We start from the raw sequence: 24,190 nt of genomic DNA on the forward strand, positions 1-24,190 counted from the left end.
TGTGTGTGTGTGTGTGTGTGTGTGTGTGTGTGTGTAGACTGTTATACAAACTTTTTTCAGTGGTGAATCAACATGGGTTTATGGAAAACAGATCCTGTCAAATTAACTTGATATTTTTTTTCTATGCGATAACAGGTTTGACTGAGAAAGTTAATAGTGTTGACATAATATACTTAGACTTCTATAAGGCAGTTGACTTAACACTGCATGACATTTTGATAAAAAAAACCCTAGAACAATATAAAATTAACAGTGTGCATGTTAAATAGATTAAAAACTGCCTAACTGATAGGTCTCAAAATATAATTGTAAAAGGGAAATTACCGTGTGGTGTTTCCAGTAGATTCCACAGGGATCAGTTCTTGGCCTACACTAATTAACATTTTTATCAATGACCTGGAAGAAAACATAAAATAATCACTGATAAAATTTGCAGACCACACAAACATTAGAGGAATGGTAAATAATGAAGATATGTCTCTGATATAGAGCAATCTGGATTGATTGATAAATTGGGTGCAAGTAAACAATAAACATTTTGATATGACTAAATGTACACATCTAGGAACAAAGCATGCAGGCCATACAGACACAATGGAAGACTCTATCCTGGGGGTGGTGCTAATGAGATCCTTGGACACACAACCAGGGGACTCTCAAGCAGGGCCGGCTCTAGCATTTATGCCGCCCAAAGCAAAAACAATTTTGGCCGCCCCCCCCTGTTTTTTAATTACCCCCCCCGGCCCCGCCTCAACTCCGCCCCTTCCCCAAATCCCCAGTCCTGCCTCCTCCCCCCAGGCTCTCAAGCCTAAGAGGGAGGGGGAGCAGCGGTGAGCGAAACAGCTGTTTCGCATGCCGCAGCCACTCGGGATCTCACCCTCCCTCCCAGGTTCTGTTGTTACTCTGTCCTTACTCAGGCAAAACTCCCACTGGTGAAAGTTTTTCTCATGACTAAGAATCAGTAAAAACCAAGGAAGGCCTTCTGAGTTTGGCCCACAGAAAATAGCTAGTACAAAACTTCATGTAATTTTAATTCATGGGAATGAAATTATATACAATTCTCAGGATGCTGAAGCCATTTCTTATGCAACTAGAGAAGTAAACTGTGAACAAAGAATAGTTGTACTAACTGATTAAGTCCTGACACAAGAAATTTCTACATGAGTAAAATCCAGGGGCAAAACTGATTCAGGCTGTTAGTCATGCATCAGTCCACACCAAAGAGTTTTACAACCAAGTGAAAATTCTGCACTGTCTCTCACTTTGGAAAGCAGTTATTGGCCAAGTTGTGTGATGCAAGGAGACTGACACTGCATTTCCAAATAAGATAAGATCAAGAGACTTTATCAGATTTTTTTTTTAATTGTCAGGAAGTCATATCAATAAAATTTATTAGGAAGTTGAAAGTGAAATTACAACAAACTGTGAATATAATAATACCCCAGTGGGAGCTCATTAATAGCTCAATAGGTACACTTACGTATTATCTTAATTGCACATTATCCTTGATGAAAATGCCTTTTTTGAAGTTTTGTGACAACTGTCCTATCTCAGGTGCCATCATTTGATTAAACATTTACTGTGTGACTAAGGGGATGGCATAATTCAATCACACTTAAAGTAGCAAGGCTGTAATATTTTTTTTAATGCCACCATTAACATGCACAGCTCTTTGAATAATAGGAGAGGCAAAAGGGGTGAGAAGAAAAATGGGAGTGAGTGAATGAAGTTGTAGGCTCAGTAGGATTATGCAGAATCTGGATGGTTAGTGTCAGGAACGGTAAAACAGAAATTCCTAATTTGTATTCTGTGAGCCTGCACTGATGCTCCACTGAAAACTTCCTTATCTCATGGTGCTGGCTCTCTTCTTTGCTTCCAGCTGAGAGATACATAACAGAAGGGAGGGGGAGATGAAATGAAGAGGAAAAGTGAACCCTTATCAGACTAAAAAACCATTAAAAATATATTTATTAGGGCTGTTGATTAATCACAATTAACTCACGTGATTAACTCAAAAAATTAATCGTGATAAAACTGATTAATTGCAATTAATTTTTTTAAATTGCACTGTTAAACAATAGAATACCAATTGAAATTTATTAAATATTTTAGATGTTTCTACATTTTCATAGATCTTGATTTCAGCTCACCACAGAATACAAAGTGTACAATGCTCATTTTATATTATTTTTATTACAAATATTTTCACTGTAAAAATGATAATCAAAAGAAATCCTATTTTTCAATTCACCTCATACAAGTACTGTAGTGCAATCTCTTTATTGTGAAAGTGCAGCTAACAAATGTAGATTTTTTTGTTTGTTTGTTACGTAACTGCACTCAAAAACAAAACAATGTCAAACTTTGGAGCCTACAAGCAGGGCTGCCCAGAGGATTCAGGGGGCCTGGGGCAAAGCAGTTTTGGGGCCCCTTCCATTAAAAAAAAGTTGCAATACTATAGAATACTGTATTCTCGTGGGGGCCACTGTGGGGCCCGGGGCCTGGGGCAAATTGCCCCACTTGCCCCCCCCCCGGGCGGCCCTGCCTACAAGTCCACTCAGTCCTACTTCTTGTTCAGCCAATCTCTAAGATAAGTTTGTTTACATTTATGGGAAATAATGCTGTCCGCTTCTTATTCACAATGTCATCTGAAAGTGAGAATAGGTGTTCGCATGGCACTTTTGTAGCCGGCATTGTAAGGTATTTACATGTCAGATATGCTAAACATTCATATGACCCTTCATGCTTAGGCCACCATTCCCGAGGACATGCTTCCATGCTGACGACGCTCATTAGAAAAAATGCGTTAATTAAATTTGTGACTGAACTCCTTGGGGGAGAATTGTATGTCCCCTGCTCTGCTTTTTACCCACATTCTGCCATATATTTCATGTTATAGCCGTCTCAGATGATGACCGAGCACATGTTGTTCATTTTAAGAACACTTTCATTGAAGATTTAACGAAGTGCAAAGAAGGTACTAATGTGAGATTTCTAAAGATAGCTTCAGCACTCAACCCAAGGTTTAAGAATCTGAAGTGCCTTCCAAAATCTGAGGCCTTGGCTACACTTGAGAATTCACAGCGCTGCCGCGGCAAGTGTAGTCGTGCCGCCAGCGCTGCGAGAGCTCTCCCGCAGCGCTGCAAGTACTCCACCTCTCCGAGGGGAATAGCTTGCAGTGCTGCGAGCGAGCGTGCAGCACTGCAGGCGCTGATTACACTGGCGCTTTACAGCGCTGCACTCGCTGCGCTCGAGGGGGGGGGCGTTTTCACACCCCTGAGCGCAGCAAGTTGCAGCGCTGTACAGCGCCAGTGTAGCCAAGGCCTGAGAGGGACGAGGTGTGGCGCATAGTTTCAGAAGTCTTAAAAGAGCAACACTCCGATGCAGAAACTACAGAACCCGAACCACCAAAAAACAAAATCAACCTTCTTCTGGTGGCATCTGACCCAGATGATGAAAATGAACATGCGTCGGTCTGCACTGCTTTGGATCATTATTGAGCAGAACCCATCATCAGCATGGACGCATGTCCCCGGAATAGTGGTTGAAGCATGAAGGGATATATGAATCTTTAGCGTATCTTGCAGGTAAATATCTTGCAACGCCGGCTACAACAGTGCCATGCGAATGCCTGTTCTCACTTTCGGAGACATTGTAAACAAGAAGCGGGCAGCATTGTCTTATCCACATGTAAACAAATGTGTTTGTCTGAGCAATTGGCTGAAAAAGAAGTAGGACTATTGAACTTGTAGGCGCTAAAGTTTGATATTTTATTTATGAATGCAGTTTTTTTGTGCATAATTCTACATTTGTAAGTTAAACTTTCATGATAAAGATATTTCACTACAATACTTGCATTAAGTGAATTGAAAAATACTATTTCCAGAGGTGAAAGTAATCCGGTACAGGCCAGTACAGCGTATTGATAAGAAATTGGCCACCTGTATGGGCTGCTACACAGACAACGTTAAAGCTGCCCCAGGGCCTGGTGATTTAAATTGCTGCCGGAGCCCTGGGTGGTGCGGGCCGAGCAGTGCTGAAGAACTGGCTGGGGGAGTCTGGCCCCAGCCCCGCCCCTTCTGCTCGAGGCCCCACCCCTTCCGGGGGCCCAGAGCCACCCCCTCACCTTGCCCAGGAACCCGGCCACCCTGCTTACTGGTAAGTCCTTTAAGTTACTTTCACCCCTGACTATTGCTTTTATTTTTACAGTGCAAATATTTGTAATAAAAATAAATATAAAGTGAGTACTGTACGCTTTTTGTTCTGTGTTGAAACTGAAATCAATATATTTGAAAATGTGGAAAACATCCAAAAATATTTAAATAAATGGTATTCTATTATTGTTTAACAGTGCAATTAATCATGATTAATTTTTTTAATCGCTTGACAACCCTAACATAAATACTTGGTTTACCATGTATGCAATGGCTGTAGTTGCTACGTGGATGCTACATTATGGCAAATAGCACAAGAGACTCATGCTATTAAGATGTGGATTGCATGATGAAAAATCTTAGAAACCCCACTGTGAATACATTTTTAGGGGATCATACAGTGTCAAAAATTGCTTGATGTTTAGAATAGATGTCTCTCCTTGCTTACTCTGGGATGTACATGAGTACATTTCAGACCCCTGGATGTTAGGTGTACATATAACAAAATGATTGTGTATGTTGGTCATCAAGGATCAAATTATGCCCCTTGATGGCAGAGCTGTGCTAGATAATAGGGTAGGAGGTGCACTGCTAAACGAGCCTGGTTGAAGCCACTTTAAGGAGGACAGTGAGCAACTATGCACCAGTTTAATGTAGTTGAAAAGCACTTCTGTCCCCTGTGCTTTGTGCTCTAGTGCTCTTTCAGGCAAAATGGCTGTCTCCTTCATAGAAGTGGGGGGGAGAGGAGATGTATTCTACAGAAATTTCCCCCTATGGCCTAGCCATGCAGAGTCAACTTTGTATCAAATTTGTATTCCGTTTGTCTTTTAGTTGCAGTTCTGTTTTTAGAAGAGATTTTGATGTTTGAAATAGTAACTTAGTAGATCATGGAAAATATCTGACTTCCACTGTGTGGTTTTATTTCTAGCATGTTTTCTGTACAGGCTTTCATTGTGCCTGTTATAGAATATCCTATGGTGCTTAGTGTGTTCAATAAACCCTGCTTCTCAAACAGAACAGTTAAAAGTTGTAAAGGGATTTAGTAGAGAATACTCTTCATTAAAGGAAAAAATGAAACACTCATGCTAATGTCCAATATAAAAAATAAATTACAACTCTTACTTAATCATTGAATAATGCAATATAATCAATTTCAATTTTCCTGTTATTTTAAGCAGAATATCATCTATGAGGAACAGCTAAACCACTTCTACAGTAACTCCTCACTTAAAGTCGTCCCGGTTAACGTTGTTTCATTGTTATGTTGCTGATCAATTAGGGAACATGCCCGTTTAAAGTTGTGCAATGCTCCCTTCTAAGGTCGTTTGGCAGCCGCCTGCTTTGTCCACTGCTTGCAGGAAGAGCAGCCCATTGGAGCTAGCTGGTGGGGGCTTGTAATCAGGGTGGACCGGCAGCCCCCCTATCAGCTCCCCGCTCCCCTAAGTTCCCTGTGCTGCAGCTGCCCAGCAGGCTAGCAGTTGCCGGCATTGAACTGTCCCGCCCCCACTGCCATGTGCTGCTCCTGCCCTCTGCCTTGGAGCTGCTCCCCGAGACTCTTGCTTGCTGTACAGGGGGCGAAGGGAAGTGGGGAGCTAATATCAGGGTGTCCCCCTCTCCCCTGCTCCTGCACCCCGCTTACCCCTTCTCCATAGAGCAGGGGAATACACACGACAGAGTTCAGGACTCAGGACGGAGGGAGCTTTCAGGCAGCAGCTGCGGTCTCAGCAAGCTGATCTTATTAACATGGCAGTGTATTTAAGACTAGGGTCAGCTACTTAAAGGGGAAATGTGCATCTCTCGCTCTCAGACACAGGGTGTGTGTCTCTGTCTGCTATGCTCTCTCCCCTCCCTCCATGCCTGCTGCCTGGTACATTAACAACCAGTTAACCCTTGAGGGCTCAGCCAAATGCTAGTTCATCATTTAGCAGTAAGGCATTCCCTGCAAAATATCCCAGCCTCTGACTTCACTACCTCAACCCAGCTTCACAATCATCATTGCTGTGTACCAGTATTAAATTGTTTGTTTAAAACTTATACTGTGTGTGTGTGTGTGTGTGTGTGTGTGTGTGTGTGTGTGTGTATGTATGTATATGTCTTTTGTCTGGTGAAAAAAATTTCCCTGGAAACTAACCTCCCCCCCATTTACATTAAATCTTATGGGGAAATTGGATTCGCTTAGCATTGTTTTGCTTAGTCGCATTTTTTCAGGAACATAACTACAACGTTAAGTGAGGAGTTACTGTATATAACACCTCGAATACAGAGTGACTTTATAACAATCTGACACTTCATTGTGGGATTGATCAGCATTTCTCAAACTTTTGAAAAGTTCAGAAAAATGAAGTCAATTGTACGGCCTTGCCACTTTGCCATATGATGCTGATAAAGGCCTGTGTGCCTTATTGTATACATCACAGTAGACCTTTGTGTCCGCTATCTTTGGGAAACACTGGGTTAGATTGTGCCTGTCTGTTGCATGGGTGCAAACTGAGGGATATGGAGGAAGGTATAATAATCCTTCCCTCCCCCCCTGCTTTTCCAGACTCTGCAAAGAGCAGCAAGAATTGAAGTCCTTGTGCTTGCAGAGCACAAGTCTGCTACCAAGATGCAAGGGCTGTTCAGAGAACAGAATTTTCATCCCGTGGGAAATACTGACATTTGAAAATTTAGTTTCGGTTCCGAATCACAACGGAAAGTCAAAACAGCCCCCCCCCCAAAAAGGGGGGGGCGTATAATGGACCAAAACATTCTGAAAAATTTCAAGTCCAGAATGAAAAGTTTTGATGATTTTGATCAAAATGAACCAAATTGTCATTTTGAATTGACATTTTGGCACAATTTTTTTTAAAGCAATAAAAAAAAGACAAGTTACTATCATAATGAGGTGACTACTATCACTTTGATTCCAAATAGCTGTTTAAAACTATAATTTTTGGTTCACTGTTTCTTGCCAGAGAATTGAAATTTTTCATTAGAATTGACATTTTTTTTCTCATTAAAATGCAGGGTTAGAATGAAAAGAGACTCTAGTTGTTCTTGTTACATTGTTAGGATGAGGAAAGAAATGGAGAGTAGTTCTTTATTTACTTGATAAATATGCACCATTTTATCCCTGCTTAGAAGAGTTCTGGATGAGAATCCTTGAAGTTAGCTAAGCTGACATATACCATATAGATTTAAGATTGGGCACTAATGCTAGGATGGTGTTACATATAGATTATACATGGCTTATAAAATAGATTTATGAGCCTTTTTTGAGAGTCATCTGATACATTTTTGCTTAAACAAATTCTGTCTTCCCTTCAACCTTCCTTCTCTTGCTTCTTAAATCCTTTAGAGAAGTCATTTTAATGCTGGATTTGTTGATATCCCAATCATTCCCAGTGCAGCAGGGTGTGATGTTTCAAACCTAGGATCACTGCAGGATCAAACAGGTCCATCAATGTCTATTAGCCAGGCTGGGCAGGGATGATGTCCCTAACCTCTGTTTGCCAGAAGCTGGGAATGGGCGATAGGGAATAGATCATTTGATGATTACCTGGTCTGTTCTTTCCCTGGCATTGGCCACTGTCGGAAGACAGGATACTGGGCTAGATGGACCTTTGGTCTGACCCAGTATGGCCGTTCTTGTGTTCTTAAACATAAAACAAATACGGACTAGGAGGGGGAGAAAACTCTAATTCTAAAAGATGATTTTTTAAAAGTGAAGTACGGGCGGAGAGGGTAATTAATTTTTTAGGAATCTAGATTGGTCAAGATATACAAAAGCTTCCCTTTGATTTTCAGGTAGAATCCAGTGCACATTAGTTGTTACCATCTAATGGCTCTTGGTGGCATAGGTGAATGGTGTTGGTCTCCAAGTGTCTGCATCACACAAGATGATCAGAACTGACACTTAGTGATACGATTGTAGGTGGTTTCAGAAAATAGGCTAAGCACTGATTGTATCATGCACAATAAACTTTCTCATTCCTAAATGTTGTCCCTAATGATCAAGATTCATTAACAGTAATGCTGCAGTGTTACTTACACTGCCACTGTCTGAGTTATTCTGTATTGTATATGGGGATAAATAGGAGACTTTGGATGGTAGGACTGGCAAGTTAGCATCTTTTCTGAACAGTACATTCACATTTCCCAAACTTTGAACACTGTGTATCTCCTTTTATAGGAAGTAAAATAGCCATTATTGGAATGTTAGATCTGAATCCCCTTGATTTTCCATGGGCATGTAGATCTGATTTTCAGGATTCATGGGTAAAATTAAGGCCCTATTGATGTCAATGAGAACATTCCCATTGACTTCTGTGGGACCAGAATTCTACCCCATCTATATATATCTATATATATCTCTATATATATATCTCTCTCTATATATATCTATATATATCTCTATATATCTCTCTCTCTCTCTCTCTCTCTCTCTCTCTCTCTCTCTCTCTCTCTCTCTCTATATATATATATATATATATATATATATTCTATACCGGTTCCAAACCCAGAATATGCACCTTTTCTAGTTCTGGTTTAGGCATGGTTGAAATTTCACAATATTTTAGTTCAAGATGGTAGAGAGTGGCTGATTTCATTAAAGCACTGCCATTTTTATCTGCAATCTGATGTGGACAGGTTAATTGAATCCAGATGTGAAACCTACATCTGAATTGGTCTCAGACTAGAAGCTTAGACTCATCCTAATTTGACTCTAAACGCTACCTTCTGGGGCCATCTCCAATGAGGAAAAAATGTATTATGAATTGTCATTAAAACTTCAAAACAAAATGAAATGGTGCTTTATCTCATGAGCCCAACAAATTTGTTTAAATTCAATGGAGACATCTCAAGGAGGAAAATAGAAACTTAAATGTTCTATTTTCATTATTTCTTACATAAGACTCTCTATTTTTCCATCTTAATATCACCTTCACTCAAAACAGCACAATACCACTGACAGAGGGTTCCTGTTTCAGTTAATGGGGGATGTGTCCACTTAACTGAAGCCAGAATATTGTCCATAAACCTATCAACAGTTATTCCAGCAGTTAAGCATCTCATGTTATTCCAGCAATAATTTGTAGTTCTGAAGAGTCCAGTTCTGTCTGTCCTACAGCTGTTGCCTTATTAATTATTTGATATCTTAATAAGATAGGCCTGAATTTTTAAAAATTCAACAGCAGAAGAAGTAATATATCCTATAGGTTTCACCTGACTTGAACAGATCTTCACTTTGTATATCTGCGATGCTGACTGTGTGCAGGGAAGGGAGCATGGGAATAGCAGATATCCTTCCGGGGTACCAGTAATGGAATGGAAGCTCTGACATATTTGTACAAAGTTGAATTGCAATGTTTGCAGTGCATATTAGACCTGGCTTTTGTTTTTTTCTCCTGCTACAGTAAGAAAATTTTTTTTAAGTTCATGTCTTTGTACAACATTCTTAGACATTGTGAAGGAAACTGTATGAACAACAGGGTTGGTTTTAATGTTGTAACTGCTCCATGCAGATTGAAACAGACAGGTCAGATTAACATTTCATAAGTGAAAAAAAAAGATTTTGAAAGCAAAACATATTTTTAAATAATGAAAGCATTGGGCAAAATTCAGTGAAGTTTTGCTCCATATAGGAGTGAAAAATGTATCCTTTGATTTTAGTTAATAAACATTTACGGTCAATTTGATACATATATTAGGATTTCTTTTGTTCACACATATATGAATATGAAAGATACACTTTTTAACCTCTATGTATTTTACGCTAACGGCACTCAGCCCATTGCACAGTTGTTCAGTACACAATATTGCATATTGGACCAGACTTTAATCTAATTAATAGTGTGTATACAGTGCCATACCATTGTCCATGGTTAACTATGTTCTCCTGATACCATCCTATTAGCTGATACCCAACCAAATAAACTCTGTTTGCAGCATTTTACAGATAGGGAAAAGAAAATCCCTCTTAATAAACCAAAAAGAGCACTCTGGTCACCTTTAAAAAATTGCCAATAGTTGTAAGTGTAACCATACTATCGATGCAGGTACCTGGAGTAATCATTAGGGTGTAAATTGTCATAAATGAAGCTATGACAATTTATGTCAGCAGAGAATCTGCCTGTAGGTATCTCCTAAAGTCAGTATAAGGAATACTGCTGAAACTGCAATAGATCTATCGATCTAAGGAAACCCTGGCAAGGCTTTATGGGTGACCACTATCTGCAGCATCCTAGCTCTCAACATACCAAGCCTCAGATTTTTGAAACTCGTCTTTTTAAAGTGTGTGACCAAAAACTCAACATAACAGAAATGAAAGGCAGAATACTACAATGAACAATTCCTTTCTCTAACCGCAATTTCTATTACCTCAGTGGAAAGTTTAAGCATTTTTTTAGGTTAATAATTTATAGCAACGAAGAGTGAGATTCGGCAAGCACTCTGCACACAGAGTTCTTACTGACTTCAGTGGGAGTTCTGCGCGAGGAGCATAGGTAGGATCAGGCCCAAACTTTTGTGGAATGGAACTAAATGACTGTTCATTAAGTGATGTACCTCATAATGGGCTACATTAGAGAGGTATTTGAAGCATTATATGTTTCAGCAGTGGTTGAGATTGTTACTACTTTATGTAGTTTCAGTAAATGTATATATCTGCTGGGCTACTTTATTGTTGTGCTGCTGTCTTTCCATAATTATCTAAAGGCATATTTGGGCCCTTATGTAAGATTCTTGGAGAAGTTGAGTAATTCTCAGCTTCCACTGATCTCAGTGGGAGTTGAAGGAACGGAGGCTTTTCCGGGATTGAGCCCTGGGGTGTATAGTATTGTTCCCTCCTTGGAGAGGGAGAAAAGAGCAATATATATTGGTAGGAATGCTTTTGTAAAGATAGAAGATGACTCTCAGAGCATACAGAATATACCTGTACTGTAGCATGGAATATTGATGTTTCCACAGGCTGAAACCATCTTAAATTTATTATCATTCTTGGGCATGTGGTGAGTCCTCCTCTCTCTCTCTGAGCTGAACTTCAGGATCCCAAATGACTAGATACTAATACAATCTGATTACTAGTAAAATGGATATGTACACAGATAGTTTCTGTTCACTGCTATGTTTGGCCATGGTATCCTCAAGGGAAAATATAAATAGTTTGCTTTGAAATAGCTTAATCTCAAAAAGATACAAGAACTCAGAGGGGAGTTTGGAAGAATCATTATTTTTAAATGGTTCTATTCTGGTTTTCTTACGAATGAGCCATTTGTTTTAACTTGGAAGTTGGAGATCATGGCTTATTTAAAAAAAAAAAAAAAAAAAAGGTGTCGCCCTTTAAACATCCGCCATAGGAGAGAACAAAACTATCAACAAGAGACTGGAATATCTAGGGCCTGATTTTGAAAATGTTGGGTGCAAAATTGTGCAATTGCATGAACAATTTGTGCATACTAATACGGCTTCATTTACAAATTAGTATCTGTAGGTGTAAATGACCAGTTAGATGAACAACTGGCCATTTGTATATGCTACACTCATTGTGCACCGGCAACAACAGTAATTCTGTGTGCAATCTAGTCATTCAATAGCACAATTGACATTTGTGAGTATCAGTCCCTTAAAAGGGCAAGAGAATTTTCAGAAAGAACTGAAAATATTTTAATTCACTGATTACTTTTCTTGTAATTTGTTCACTCCTGAAGTAATTTAAGAGATGGATTATTTGACTTGCACTGAAGTACTGAAGGAGAAAGAAAATAACAGATATATGGTGGACTAACAGAGGCTCAGCTGAAGCTAATGCTAGAAGTTCGGTGAATTTATGAACATATTTACCAACAACTTTTTTTTTTTCCCTCCAGATTCCCCAGATCAGTTATGCCTCAACAGCACCAGAGTTAAGTGATGACAGGCGCTACGATTTCTTCTCACGAGTGGTCCCTCCAGATTCCTTCCAAGCACAGGCAATGGTTGACATTGTAAAAGCTTTGGGGTGGAATTACGTGTCAACGTTGGCATCTGAAGGAAATTATGGAGAAAAAGGAGTGGAGTCCTTCATGCAGATTTCCAGAGAGGCAGGTAGGCAAAAAAAAAAAAAAAATGGTATAGATTGGATAGATATTTATGTATTACACGTTGTACTATTCTTCTCTGAACAGAAATTTGACTCTAAAATTGTTTGTCGACTTCATAATTCCTCAGTAATGGCTCCCTTATACTCTCATTCTTAAACTAATCATGGGGTTCCAGAAACACAGCACTCGAGGGTTTGAAACTTGAATGGTTTTCATGCACTCTTGGAGAAAATATAAAATACTGAATTGCTTCTGGTATTCTAGTGGAAAATATTATATTATGATGACATGGTACAAGACAGATTTTGAAATACTGAGCTTTTATCTCTACACAGCTAGAAGTTCTTTGAAGGCAGAAAATTATTAGACATTGACTCATGTCATACTATACCTGTCCACTTTTCAAGCAGTTATGAGATATTGTATCAATTTTCTTCTTCATCATTTATTTTGGCAAATTCACCGAGGAAATCCATTCTCTTCTCTTTGAAGGGAGGAAGCTTGCAGGCCTGGGGAGAGAGGTCAAACACGTTTATTCAATAAAAAATGCTTCAGGGCATAGGAGTATTTGGGGCCCAGGGCATGTCATGATATTTTGATGCTAGGATTGCCTATGACTTCAGTGGCTGATGAAATCACAATCTCCCAAGTCCAACCTTCCTAAGAAATACTTCAACATGTCTATTGGGTAATACCGATGTTCAAAGCAAACAGGGAAATAAAATGTCGCACTGGCTTAGATTTTCCCAGATAGGCTGGGAACCTGGGAGGCATCTGTGGGCATAGGAAAATTAATCCACCACAAGTTAACTTCTTGGAAGTCATTGTTTTTGTTTTTTCTAGGCTGAAATATTTGAGGATCCCTCATGTGCCAGTTAGGGGTAGGGTACTCAGAAGATGCTATTCACTTTCAGTGCCCTTATATAAAATTCACTTCTATAGACATATGGTAATATGTCCTGGCAAGGGTTAACATGTTAAATAGAAATGAATGTTTCATTATGAACATTTCATAATTTTTATGAGAGCAGTGTCTGAACCTACCATCTGTAAGCAAGTAAAACTTCCATTGACTTGAATTGGAGTAAACACTGCAGGACTTGAAAGCATAATTCTCTCTCCATATCATTAAGGAGAAAGCATTCTGAAATGCAGAGATTATAGTGGGGTTTACAGTGCTCTCAAACAACCATTTGAGGTTTGTATTCTCCATTATTATAAAACTGGTTCAGAAGCATACGTCATGCGTTTGCAGATTGCCTGTATTATCCACGAGTCGAAAGGTGTTAGCCTGTTTGCTCACTCCCCAAACTGTCATTGAGTAAGTCACTGCATTTCATTTGTCAACATAATCCATATAAAAATTGCAGAGGTGATGATGCTGCACTTTGGGGCCTTAGAAAGAGGGAATCTGGAATTGTTTCATTAGGTTGCTATTGCTGAAGAAGATGGAATTTGCATAAATTCCTCTGTTCATTTGAATGCATATTTATGTGGTATTAAAACTATTTTGGATTTAATACCACAGGAAGTGACAATATGCAGTATTCATTATAATTTAAAATTGAAATGAATCACAAACACACTTGCAACATAATACTGAGCATGTGTTTTCCACATGAAGGACAAGCTATAGTTCTGTAATAATTTTTGTGCTTTAGATGCACTACAGAAATAACTTAGTGGAAAGTGTTCATGTAATCAACATGAAATGAAACACGTGTATGTAAAAACAAACAAACAAAAAAACCTAAAAATAAAGCGTGATAACTGCATAGGTACCCTATTAAAACCAATGTGAAACACATGGTAATGTAGGTTACTCCTACAACACTAAGAATCTGGCAGTTATAGTGCATAAACTTTCTTTAATATAGGCAGCTTGTCTTGTCTCAGAACTCATAATCTTCAATGCCAACTCAAATGCTGTGCAGCATCTTTTTCTTCTTAAGATTGCATTGAATTGATACGTTGTTGCACTGATACCTGATACAGCTTAGGTGGCATTTGGTGTATTTAACACCTTTCAACCATTTCTCCGGCTTCTTTAAAAAGTTTAGAATGAACAGAAAATCCTAGGTGGTCCCATTTCCTAAATATTTCACAGCGATGAGAACCAAATTTTCAGGTATTGTTTACTGGCGACATATATTGATCACAGTAATAACATGCAATGAAATGGATGCCTCCAACGCGCCTCAACGGGCGGAAATCTTGATGGTACCAGCAATGGTAGAAAGGGGAAGGAGAGCACATGTGGAGGGATGCTGGGGTGACGCTTCCCCTTCTAGAATCTGTCTCTACTCATTGACCAGTTGAGGGAGAGGTAAGCTTAGGAGAGTCTATGCCAAGTTAAATGGTGTGAGTACTATGCCCCTGTACGGGAACCAATTAAAATGCCTGGTATGTGGGAAAATGTGTGATGGGGCTGGCGGTAGCCCTCCCCAGTGTTAAGGGTAAAAGCTGCAGCCTGTTGCTTAAAATCCATCCCTATGTCTTTTTTCATTCACTGCCATGTCCAGATCAAGGATTTTTCTATTACTTCAGGGATTTATTGTAGGTATATCACAAACCCCATTATGGGCACTGGGTAGCTGTGTTGCCCCTGTGATCTGAGGGGCATTAATCCTATACCTGCTCCCCAGCTCACTGGTGCATCTGCACTGGCCGGGTCACCAGGGGGCCAAGCCAAAGCTCCCAGCTACTCCCCACTCACAGGCACAGGATGGACATATCGGTTCTGTGGAGGTCAATCTCTTGTCTGTGTTGCTACCCATGGTATGGATGCAAAACAGTCCCTTACTCCTCGGTAGGTACGCAGAATGGGCCAAACTTCATAACTTAGCTGTGGGCCTATGTGTACGGAATTCACGCCCAGCATATAGTGTAAAACATACATGTTTAACCAGCCATGTTTGGCTAACCACTGTGATATCAGCATTATGAGCCATCTGAAGAGGTAATTAAGGGAAGTATTTTTTATTGAGTTGGGAGTTTTTTTTTTTCTTGTATCGGTTAGTTTGAACTACTTAGAAGGCACTCAGGTGAACAGCAGTGAAGACATACCTGATGAATAAACAGGTCACTGTAATAAAGAAGTACTGAAAGAGCAGTAGATAGTGAGAAATGCATCTTGGTATCGAAGGGCCACCATAAGGCATATGCACTTAGAACAGTAAGTGCATTTGAATGTGATCAAATATCCATGACCTGAAAAGAGTAGATCATGTGTAATAGCTTCAAAAACATACTCAAGCACAGATAGAATATGTGATGCCATGATAATAGCAAGATGAGAAATTCTATTCTGGTAAGAAGGAAACAGAGGAAGGGACACTATTGGGTTGCCCCTAGTGCTGTTGTATGAGTGGGTTGACATTGTGCAGAGAAGTACTGATCTGAAAAAGCTAGCAAGCTGAAGCTACAGGTGGGAAACACTTAGAAAAGCTAATGCTATCAGGAATAAAAACACCACCAAAATGGGGATGAGGATTTAGGCCAAGATTTTCCCTTGGCCCTTTTGTAAAAAATCTCTGGTTCCTGGGAAAACTGGAACATTTCAGGGTTACCTATCCTTTTCCAACCCAAGTGTTATATAGGACAGACGTCTCAAGGGGATAGAGGTGGTTGCCTAAATGAAATGCTATCAATGGTTTTCCCCATTTCTAGTGAGTTATCTATATGATCATTTAAGACAGTGGTTCTCAACCAGGGGTACGTGTACTCATGGGGGTACAAAGAGGTCTTCCAGAGGGTACATCAACTTATCTAGATATTTGCCTAGTTTTACAATCATCTACACAGAAGTACAAGCAAAGTCAGTACAAATTAAAATTTCATACAGACAATTACTTGTTTATACTGCTCTGTATACCATATACTGATATTTATATTCCAATTGATTTATTTTATAATCATATGGTAAAAATGAGAAAGTACGCATTTTTCAGTAATAGTGTGCTGTGACACTTTTTTGAATTTTTTGTCTGATTTTTCTAAGCAAGTAGTTTTTAAGTGAGGTGTAACTTGGAGGTACTCAAGACAAATCAGACTCCTGAAAGTGGTCTAGTAGTCTGGAAAGGACTACTTTCCCCACCCCCAATAGCAGCGAGAGACTCAACAGATTCATTACACAAACAATAGGTCTGCGCACAGTTATAGATATTTAGATTGTAAACTCTCTGGAGCAGAGACTTTGTTCTGTGTTTGTACAGCACCTAGCATAATGGGTCATTGTCTATGACTAAGACTCCTACACTACATTCATTAAAATAACATAAAAATCGTACTGTTCATTCAGATTAGTCCTTCATACACATTTAAAAATCAGATACCCAATGTATAAATAAGTGAATCAATAAATAAAGATTGTGTGTGTGTGTGTGTATATCTTTGCCTAAATGTGTTTTCAGAAGCAGAGCAAACTGTGTACCTCGCAAATATGTCCGTATAGAGACCCAGATTCACAGTCCCAGCTCCTTTCACTTTGTGCTGCCTGAGATGTGATAAAAGGATGTGATTTGGCTGCAATTGGCCAGTTGAGAATTTTCCTGGCAGTTGGGAATTCTCAGCTGGTGTAAATCTGGCAGAGCCAGGGCCTGTGCCAAGTGGCCTCTCCTTATCTGGCATAGGAGACATACAGGGATGAAGTGGGTGGGGAGCATGCAGAGGAGAGCTCCAGTCCACTGTATCGATTCTCCAGATGGTTTGTAATAATTAGGGACCCACCGTCAGTGGTCCCAACTTCGGAGCAGCCCCGTTATTATACTTAAAGTCAGGGTTAGGAGAGTTTGAAAATTGGGAGCCATAACTGGCTCATGGACATCTCCTCTAACCACTTCACAATGAGTTAATTTTAATGCAAAAGGGAATCTGGTTGATAGATGCTAACAAATTTATCTTCAACCTTCAATTTGTGGCAAATTAATTACCTTAAATTCTGTGTTGCACCAAGACTGGTTGCCAATTCAGCCATCATCATAGGAATTGCAACAGTGACTAGAGAGTATCATCTGCCCTGGGTTTTTAAATTTACTTCAAAATATAAAGACTTCACCTGATCCTTTGAGTTAATAATTTGTCACAAAGTGACTTTTATTATGAGTGCTTCAAGCCAGTTTGGTTATGTCATTGTGACAGGAGATGAAGATTTGAATCACTCTGAAGTCTGTGGGATTACTAAATTAGGAGAACACTCTAATTATGGAATATCTAAAGGACAATTTCAGGTTATTAATGAATACTTAAAATTTCAAAGATTATTTCAACTTTGATTTTTAAAAGCTTAATCTGTACCATAAGGTTAATTGCTGGGTATAAGAAATATATACATGGACGTCTTTAGTGACAGACATCACAGCTGTACTTTACATGTCTCCTAAGAGGCCCTAATTTCTATGGGTATGTCTACACTACGAGGGTAATTCGATTTTACTTAAATCGAATATGTGGAATCGATATTGCAAAGTCGAACGTGTGTGTCCACACTAAGGACACACTAAGGACAGTAATTCGACTTTGTGAGTCCACACTAACGGGGCGAGCGTCGATATTGGAAGCGGTGCACTGTGGGCAGCTATCCCACAGTTCCCGCAGTCCCCGCTGCCCATCGGAATTCTGGGTCGAGCCGCCAATGCCTTCTGGGTAAAAAAAATTTGTCGTCATCCGTCCGTCACTAACGCCCTCCCTCCCTCCATGAAAGCGCCGGCGGGAAATCAGTTCGCGCACTTTTCTGGTCAGTGACAGCGCGGACGCCACAGCACTGCGATCATGGATCACGCTGCGACCATCGCTGCACTTGTGGCCGTTCTCAACACCTCGCAGCTTATCATACACCTTTCCCTGAGGCAGATGCAGAGAAATCGGGCGAGGAGGCTACGGCACCGCCGTGAGAGCCTGAAGTCGGAGAGTGGCACAGAGCTGTCAGAAACCACGAGCCCCAGCGCCCAGGACATGACGTTGGCAATGGGGCATGTGGATTTTGTTGAACGGCGATTCTGGGCCCGGGAAACAAGCACGGACTGGTGGGACCGTATAGTGCTTCAGGTCTGGGATGAATCCCAGTGGCTGCGAAACTTTCGCATGCGGAAGGGGACTTTCCTCGAACTTTGTGAGTTGCTGTCCCCTGCCCTGAAGCGCAAGGACACCCGCATGCGAGCAGCCCTCACTGTCCAGAAGCGAGTGGCCATAGCCCTCTGGAAGCTTGCAACGCCGGACAGCTACCGGTCAGTCGCGAACCACTTTGGTGTGGGCAAATCTACCGTGGGGGTTGTTGTCATGCAAGTAGCCAAGGCAATCGTGAAGGTACTGCTCCCAAAGGTAGTGACCCTGGGAAACGCGCAGGTCATCATAGATGGCTTTGCCGCGATGGGATTCCCAAACTGCGGTGGGGCTATAGATGGGACTCACATCCCTATCCTGGGACCGGACCACCAGGCCAGCCAGTACATCAATAGAAAGGGCTACTTTTCAATGGTGCTGCAAGCACTGGTGGACCATCGGGGACGGTTTACAAACATCTACGTCGGATGGCCGGGCAAGGTTCATGACGCTCGCGTGTTCAGGAACTCTGGTCTGTTTAGACGGCTGCAGGAAGGTATTTACTTCCCAGACCACAAAATAACTCTTGGGGATGTGGAGATGCCTACAGTCATCCTCGGGGACCCAGCCTACCCGCTAATGCCCTGGCTCATGAAGCCCTATACTGGCGCCCTGGACACAGAAAAAGAACTGTTCAACTACCGTCTGAGCAAGTGCAGAATGGTGGTGGAGTGTGCTTTTGGCCGTCTCAAAGGGAGATGGAGAAGCTTACTCACTCGCTGTGATCTCAGCGAAACCAATATCCCCATCGTTATTGCAGCTTGCTGTGTGCTCCACAACCTGTGTGAGAGCAAGGGGGAGACCTTTATGGCGGGGTGGGAGCTAGAGGCAAATAGCCTGGCTGCTGATTACGTCCAGCCAGACAGCCGGGCCATTAGAAGATCCCAGCGGGACGCCCTGTGCATCCGGGAGGCTTTGAAAGCTAGGTTCCTGAGTGAGCAGGGCAACCAGTGACTTTTCAGTTTGTGGACAGAAAAGCTGAACCTGCCCCCGTTTCTTTACCCAGTTCATTTTGACTATCCTCTCCAGTTACATACAACCTTCACCCCCTTCCCCTTCCCAAAAAATAAAATCATTTCGATTTTTTAATGAACACCGTTGTCTGTATTGCTGTTTTCGCGGGAATATTTTAAACCGGGGACGCAGACTGTGGCGGGGGGCGGGTTCAGTGTTCTGATGCAAATGATACTTCTAAACTCCCGGAATGACAGGCTCCGCACTGGTGGACTGGTTATTTCAATGGAGCCTGCCAGCACTCCTGGGGGGGACTGTGTGTATGTGTCGGCTATGTGACTTTCTGGCAGGGGGGGTAGGGTTACAGATCCCCTGCTGCGTGGATCTGTGAGCCAGGATAAGGACCGCTGCATAAGATCTGTAACTGCCCTCCCCCGCCACAAAGTCACAGAGCAACCCCCCCCCCCCAAAACATGAAAAGCACCTCCCAGACTGACCAGGGTAACCAGTGACTGCACTGTGTATGTGTCCTGATGCTGGACCTGACCCCGCCTCTGTAGCCTGCTAAAGGTGACTGTCCTGTCCAATTACCAAGCCCCTTCCCCCCCTCCAGACAGACTCTCCCTCAAAAGAACCTGACCGAAACAGTAATGAACAGAAACAAACATTTTATTGCGAACCAGACATGAAACGTGGGGGGTGAAACTTGGACGGGGGCTTGTGTGAGGTGGGTAGGAAAGGACTTATGAAATTTTGGGGAATGTCAGCCTTCTACTGCTAGAGCAGTCTGCAGGGGTTGATTGAAAGTTTTAACGGCCCTTGCCGCCCCTCCTTCTTTGGACTTTGGGTGAGGGTGGTGTGGGACTTGGTGGCGGGTGAGGGCGGTTACAGATAGACTGCAGCGGGGCTCTGTCCTCCTGCCTCCGGTCTTGCAGAACATCCACAAGGCGCCGGAGCGTGTCCGTTTGCTCCCTCATTAGTCCAAGCAGCTTTTCAGTAGCCTGTTGGTCCTCCTGACGCCACCTCTCCTCCCGTTCCATGACTGCTCGGTGCATTTGTGACAAGTTCTCCCTCCACTGTGTCTGCTGGGCTGCCTGGGCTCGGGAGCAGCCCATTAGTTCTGTGAACATGTCTTCACGCGTCTTCTTCTTCCTCCGCCTAATCTGCGCTAGCCTCTGGGAGTGTGCTGACAGGCTGGGTTGGGAGACAGTCGCAGATGTGTCTGTGTGAATTTTAAAAAGGGAGTGAATTCCTGAGACAGATAAATGAAATTGTATACAAAGAACCTAGTCTTTCTCTGTGAACAAGACCATGCACTGAACCTCTCACATGCGCACTCAGGACAAGGTCGAATTTTCGGCCGTCGCCTTCAGTGCCTGTGGACTTGCGGAGGTCTTGGAGTGTTCAGAGAACTGTGGCTGGAGACCTGAACTTCTGGAGCGGGCAATAATGGTAAGCCGCAGACTTGTGGCTGCTTAAAACTCCAGCTGTAGCACTGGCCTCCTTTCACATTGAAAGCAATGCCAGTCTCTGCTGCCAGCAATCAGGACAGCATCAACTCTGCCCCTGTCCCACCCCCTCGCGGCTGTCCCAGGGAAAGATCCCTGTATGCTGCCCCTCTCCCTCCACCGCGTGGCTGTAAAGCAGTCCCAATACTAACAGTCCCCTCCCTAATTCAAAGCAGGGCGTCATGAGCGACATCACCCTCCTGAGGATCCCGGACACCCAGAGAGAACGCATGCTGCGGGAAAGCATGCAGAAACCGGGGCCGTATGCCGCCATGCTATGTCGGGCCATGATCCCCGAGTACCTGATTGTGGCATGGAGGGGACATGTCTGCTACCACGGAGGGCCCACTAAGATCGCCCTACCCCGGAACCTGATCAACAGGCTTGAGCTCTACCTCCACGAGACCTACGAGGAGTTCTCCTACGAGGATTTCTCGTCGATCCCCGGCCACATTGACCGGATTTTCGCGTAGGTGCACTGGGACTTTGGAGTGGAGCGTCTTGGGCCTGGGAATCATGTAGTAACGGACATTGTGAAATTTTTTTAAAATACTTGGGACTAAATTGAGAAGAGCCTAAGACAGAGAAATCATGCAAAACCCATTTGTTACCTTTGTAAATATTCCTGTTTTGTACCTGATTATTTTTTTACTAGTTTACAGCACTTTTATAAATATACATTGTTAATAGTATAAATATTACCGTTCTGTTTTAAATAAATGTTTACATGTTTACAGCACTTACTGCTTGATCCGTCCCCTGATTCTGTGTCCGGGGTAAGGGATGGGGACGGTTGGTACGGGATCTCGGTAAGGGTGATGAAGAGCTCCTGGCTGTCGGGGAAATCAGCGGTGCCAGCGCTGTCGACTGCCTCGTCCTCCTCATCTCCTTCCTCCTCTTCCCCGTCCGCTGTCATGTCCGACATGATCCCATCCTCGGAGTCCACGGTCAGGGGTGGGGTAGTGGTGGCGGCCGCTCCCAGGATGGAATGCAGTGCCTCGTAGAAACGGGATGTGTGGGGCTGGGATCCGGAGCGTCCGTTAGCCTCTTTGGTTTTTTGGTAGCCTTGTCTCAGCTCCTTGATTTTCACGCGGCACTGCGTTGCATCCCGGCTGTAGCCTCTCTCTGCCATGGCTTTGGAGATCTTCTCGTAGATCTTAGCATTCCTTCTTTTGGAGCGCAGCTCTGAAAGCACGGACTCATCGCCCCACACTGCGATGAGATCCAAGACTTCCCGATCAGTCCATGCTGGGGCCCTCTTTCTATTGGATTGCACGGCCATCTCTGCTGGAGAGCTCTGCATAGTTGCCACTGCTGCTGAGCTCCCCTCGATGTCCAAAGAGGAACTGAGATTCAAACTGCCCAGACAGGAAAATGAAAATGAATTCAAATTTTCCCGGGGGTGTGGCTGGTCAGAGCATCCGAGCTCGGACTGCTGTCCAGAGCGTCAACAGAGTGGTGCACTGTGGGATAGCTCCCGGAGCTATTACCGTCGATTTCCATCCACACCTAGCCTAATTCGATATGGCCATGTCGAATTTAGCGCTACTCCTCTCGTTGGGGAGGATTACAGAAATCGATTTAAAGAGAGCTTTATGTCGAACTAAATGGCTTCCTGGTGTGGACGGGTGCAGGGTTAATTCGATATAACGGCGCTAAAGTCGACATAAAAGCCTAGTGTAGACCAGGCCTATGTTTTTTCTAAATATTCAATTCCCTGTTTCCAGTTTCCACATTCCTGAATTCACCCTCCCCCCAAAAGGCATCCTGACTGCCTCCCACACTGCACAGATCCTCTGGTGCTCACTGCACAGGCTGGGGTTATATGGGAAAGGCGGTGGATTGCGACTGTACTGTCTGTTCGTCTTTCAGGATGGAATAATGGATTAGCCCAGGATAACTATTTTCAAGTATTCATTATTTTAGTGCCTTCTATGTTCAGAATCTTTTAAGCACTGTATAAATGTTTGTTTAATTTAGCCTCACAGCACCACTGTGCAGTAGGTAAGATTTATATACACTTGTCGATGGGCAGACAAAGACATTTAAGATCATAAGTGACTTCTCAAATGACAATCATTGACAGGGTGAGAAAAAGAACCTGGAAATCCTGAATCCCAGTTCCTTGCTTTAATAAACAGACACTGTTTCCAACTAAAATATCAAACTTCTACTAAATCAGAGTCCTTTTCTTTCCCCAAGTTATATTTGAGTAACACTTTTCAAATTTCTCCCCCTTATAGTTATGACAGTAGAATATTTCTATATAAATGGGGCATTTCAGTCTCATACTTATGCTTAATAGACTTTAAATAGTAGCTCACTCATTCAAATAAAGCAAATAATCTAAGGTTTGCATGTATGTACCACATATATTGTCATTACAATAACAGAACTGTGTTTTTAAAATTACTTTAATTATATATCATTGTGAACCTGATAGAACATTTCCTGGCAGCAGCTGCAGAGTTGTGAGAATGCAGTTTAATCCTCTCTTCTGCGGATGGGCTGTAGTTGGAAGGGGAGTGCTGGCTCCCTAAAGATTGAAGCACTTTTACAGCACAGTGTTTGTTTTCTTGAAGGCAATCACTGGACTTGTGTTCCTGAAAATGCCTGTGATCTAATGATTACAAGTAATGATTGGAATCATTTGATCAAACTTTCTGTAAAATCCTAATGAGAAGCATATTATAATACACAATTTTAAATCAGTACTTTAGGCTTTTTTATCAGCTATGGGACATGCCATGGAAAAAAACAAGAACCACCAAACCATCCATCAAGAAATCATACAACTTCATGGCAAGTTCCTCTAAGTCTTTCTAACTGTCTGCAACTCACCCTACTGCCTGACAACCCTTAATTGTCCATTTTAGAGACGTAAGGTAGGTGAGATAATATCTTTTTATTGGGCACCTTCTGTTGGCGGAAAGATGCTTTCAAACTTCACAGAGCTCTTCATCAGGTCTTCCAGTACAACTCGAAACATAAGGAAGATTTCTGTGAAGCTCAATCTTCCTTCTACCAACAAAAGTGGTTTCAATAAAAGATATTACCTCACGTACCTTGTCTCTCTCATACCCCGGGATCAACACAGCTATAACCGTACTTCATTTTAAGTGGTCTCCTACCGCTTCTGTTTAACAATTTGTCTCTCTTTGTGATTAGCTCAAATACTCTGCTTACTTTCTCCAGACCTAGGGAAGAACTCTCTGAAGTTTGAAGGCTTGTCTTTTCCTCTAACCGAAGTTGGTCCAGTAAAAGATACGACTTCACCTATCTTCTCTCCCCCATATTCCAACAACTGTGTTTATTAATGGAAGATGATTTTTGTGCTCTGTCAGTAATTGCATTAGCACAAGCTATTGCTAGATAACAGGAGAGGGTGCCGTCACTGTTTATCTGGAGTTGTACT

The 24,190-nt window shown here is 42.1% G+C and overlaps 1 protein-coding gene across 2 annotated transcripts in view; it reads left to right on the top strand.

The window, feature by feature from the left end:
- Positions 1 to 24,190, top strand: part of GRM7 (glutamate metabotropic receptor 7) — a 556,942-nt gene that overhangs the window by 158,334 nt on the left and 374,418 nt on the right. For both annotated transcript variants that reach the window (XM_026650481.1, XM_026650480.1), the window contains exon 2: positions 12,002 to 12,218. In XM_026650481.1, the coding sequence (XP_026506266.1) occupies positions 12,002 to 12,218 (217 nt within the window). The remainder of the gene's footprint in view (positions 1 to 12,001; positions 12,219 to 24,190) is intronic.

The sequence above is a fragment of the Terrapene carolina genome, unplaced genomic scaffold (assembly GCF_002925995.2).
Source record: "Terrapene carolina triunguis isolate 2854851 unplaced genomic scaffold, T_m_triunguis-2.0 Scaffold89, whole genome shotgun sequence".
Lineage (NCBI taxonomy): Eukaryota > Metazoa > Chordata > Testudines > Emydidae > Terrapene > Terrapene triunguis.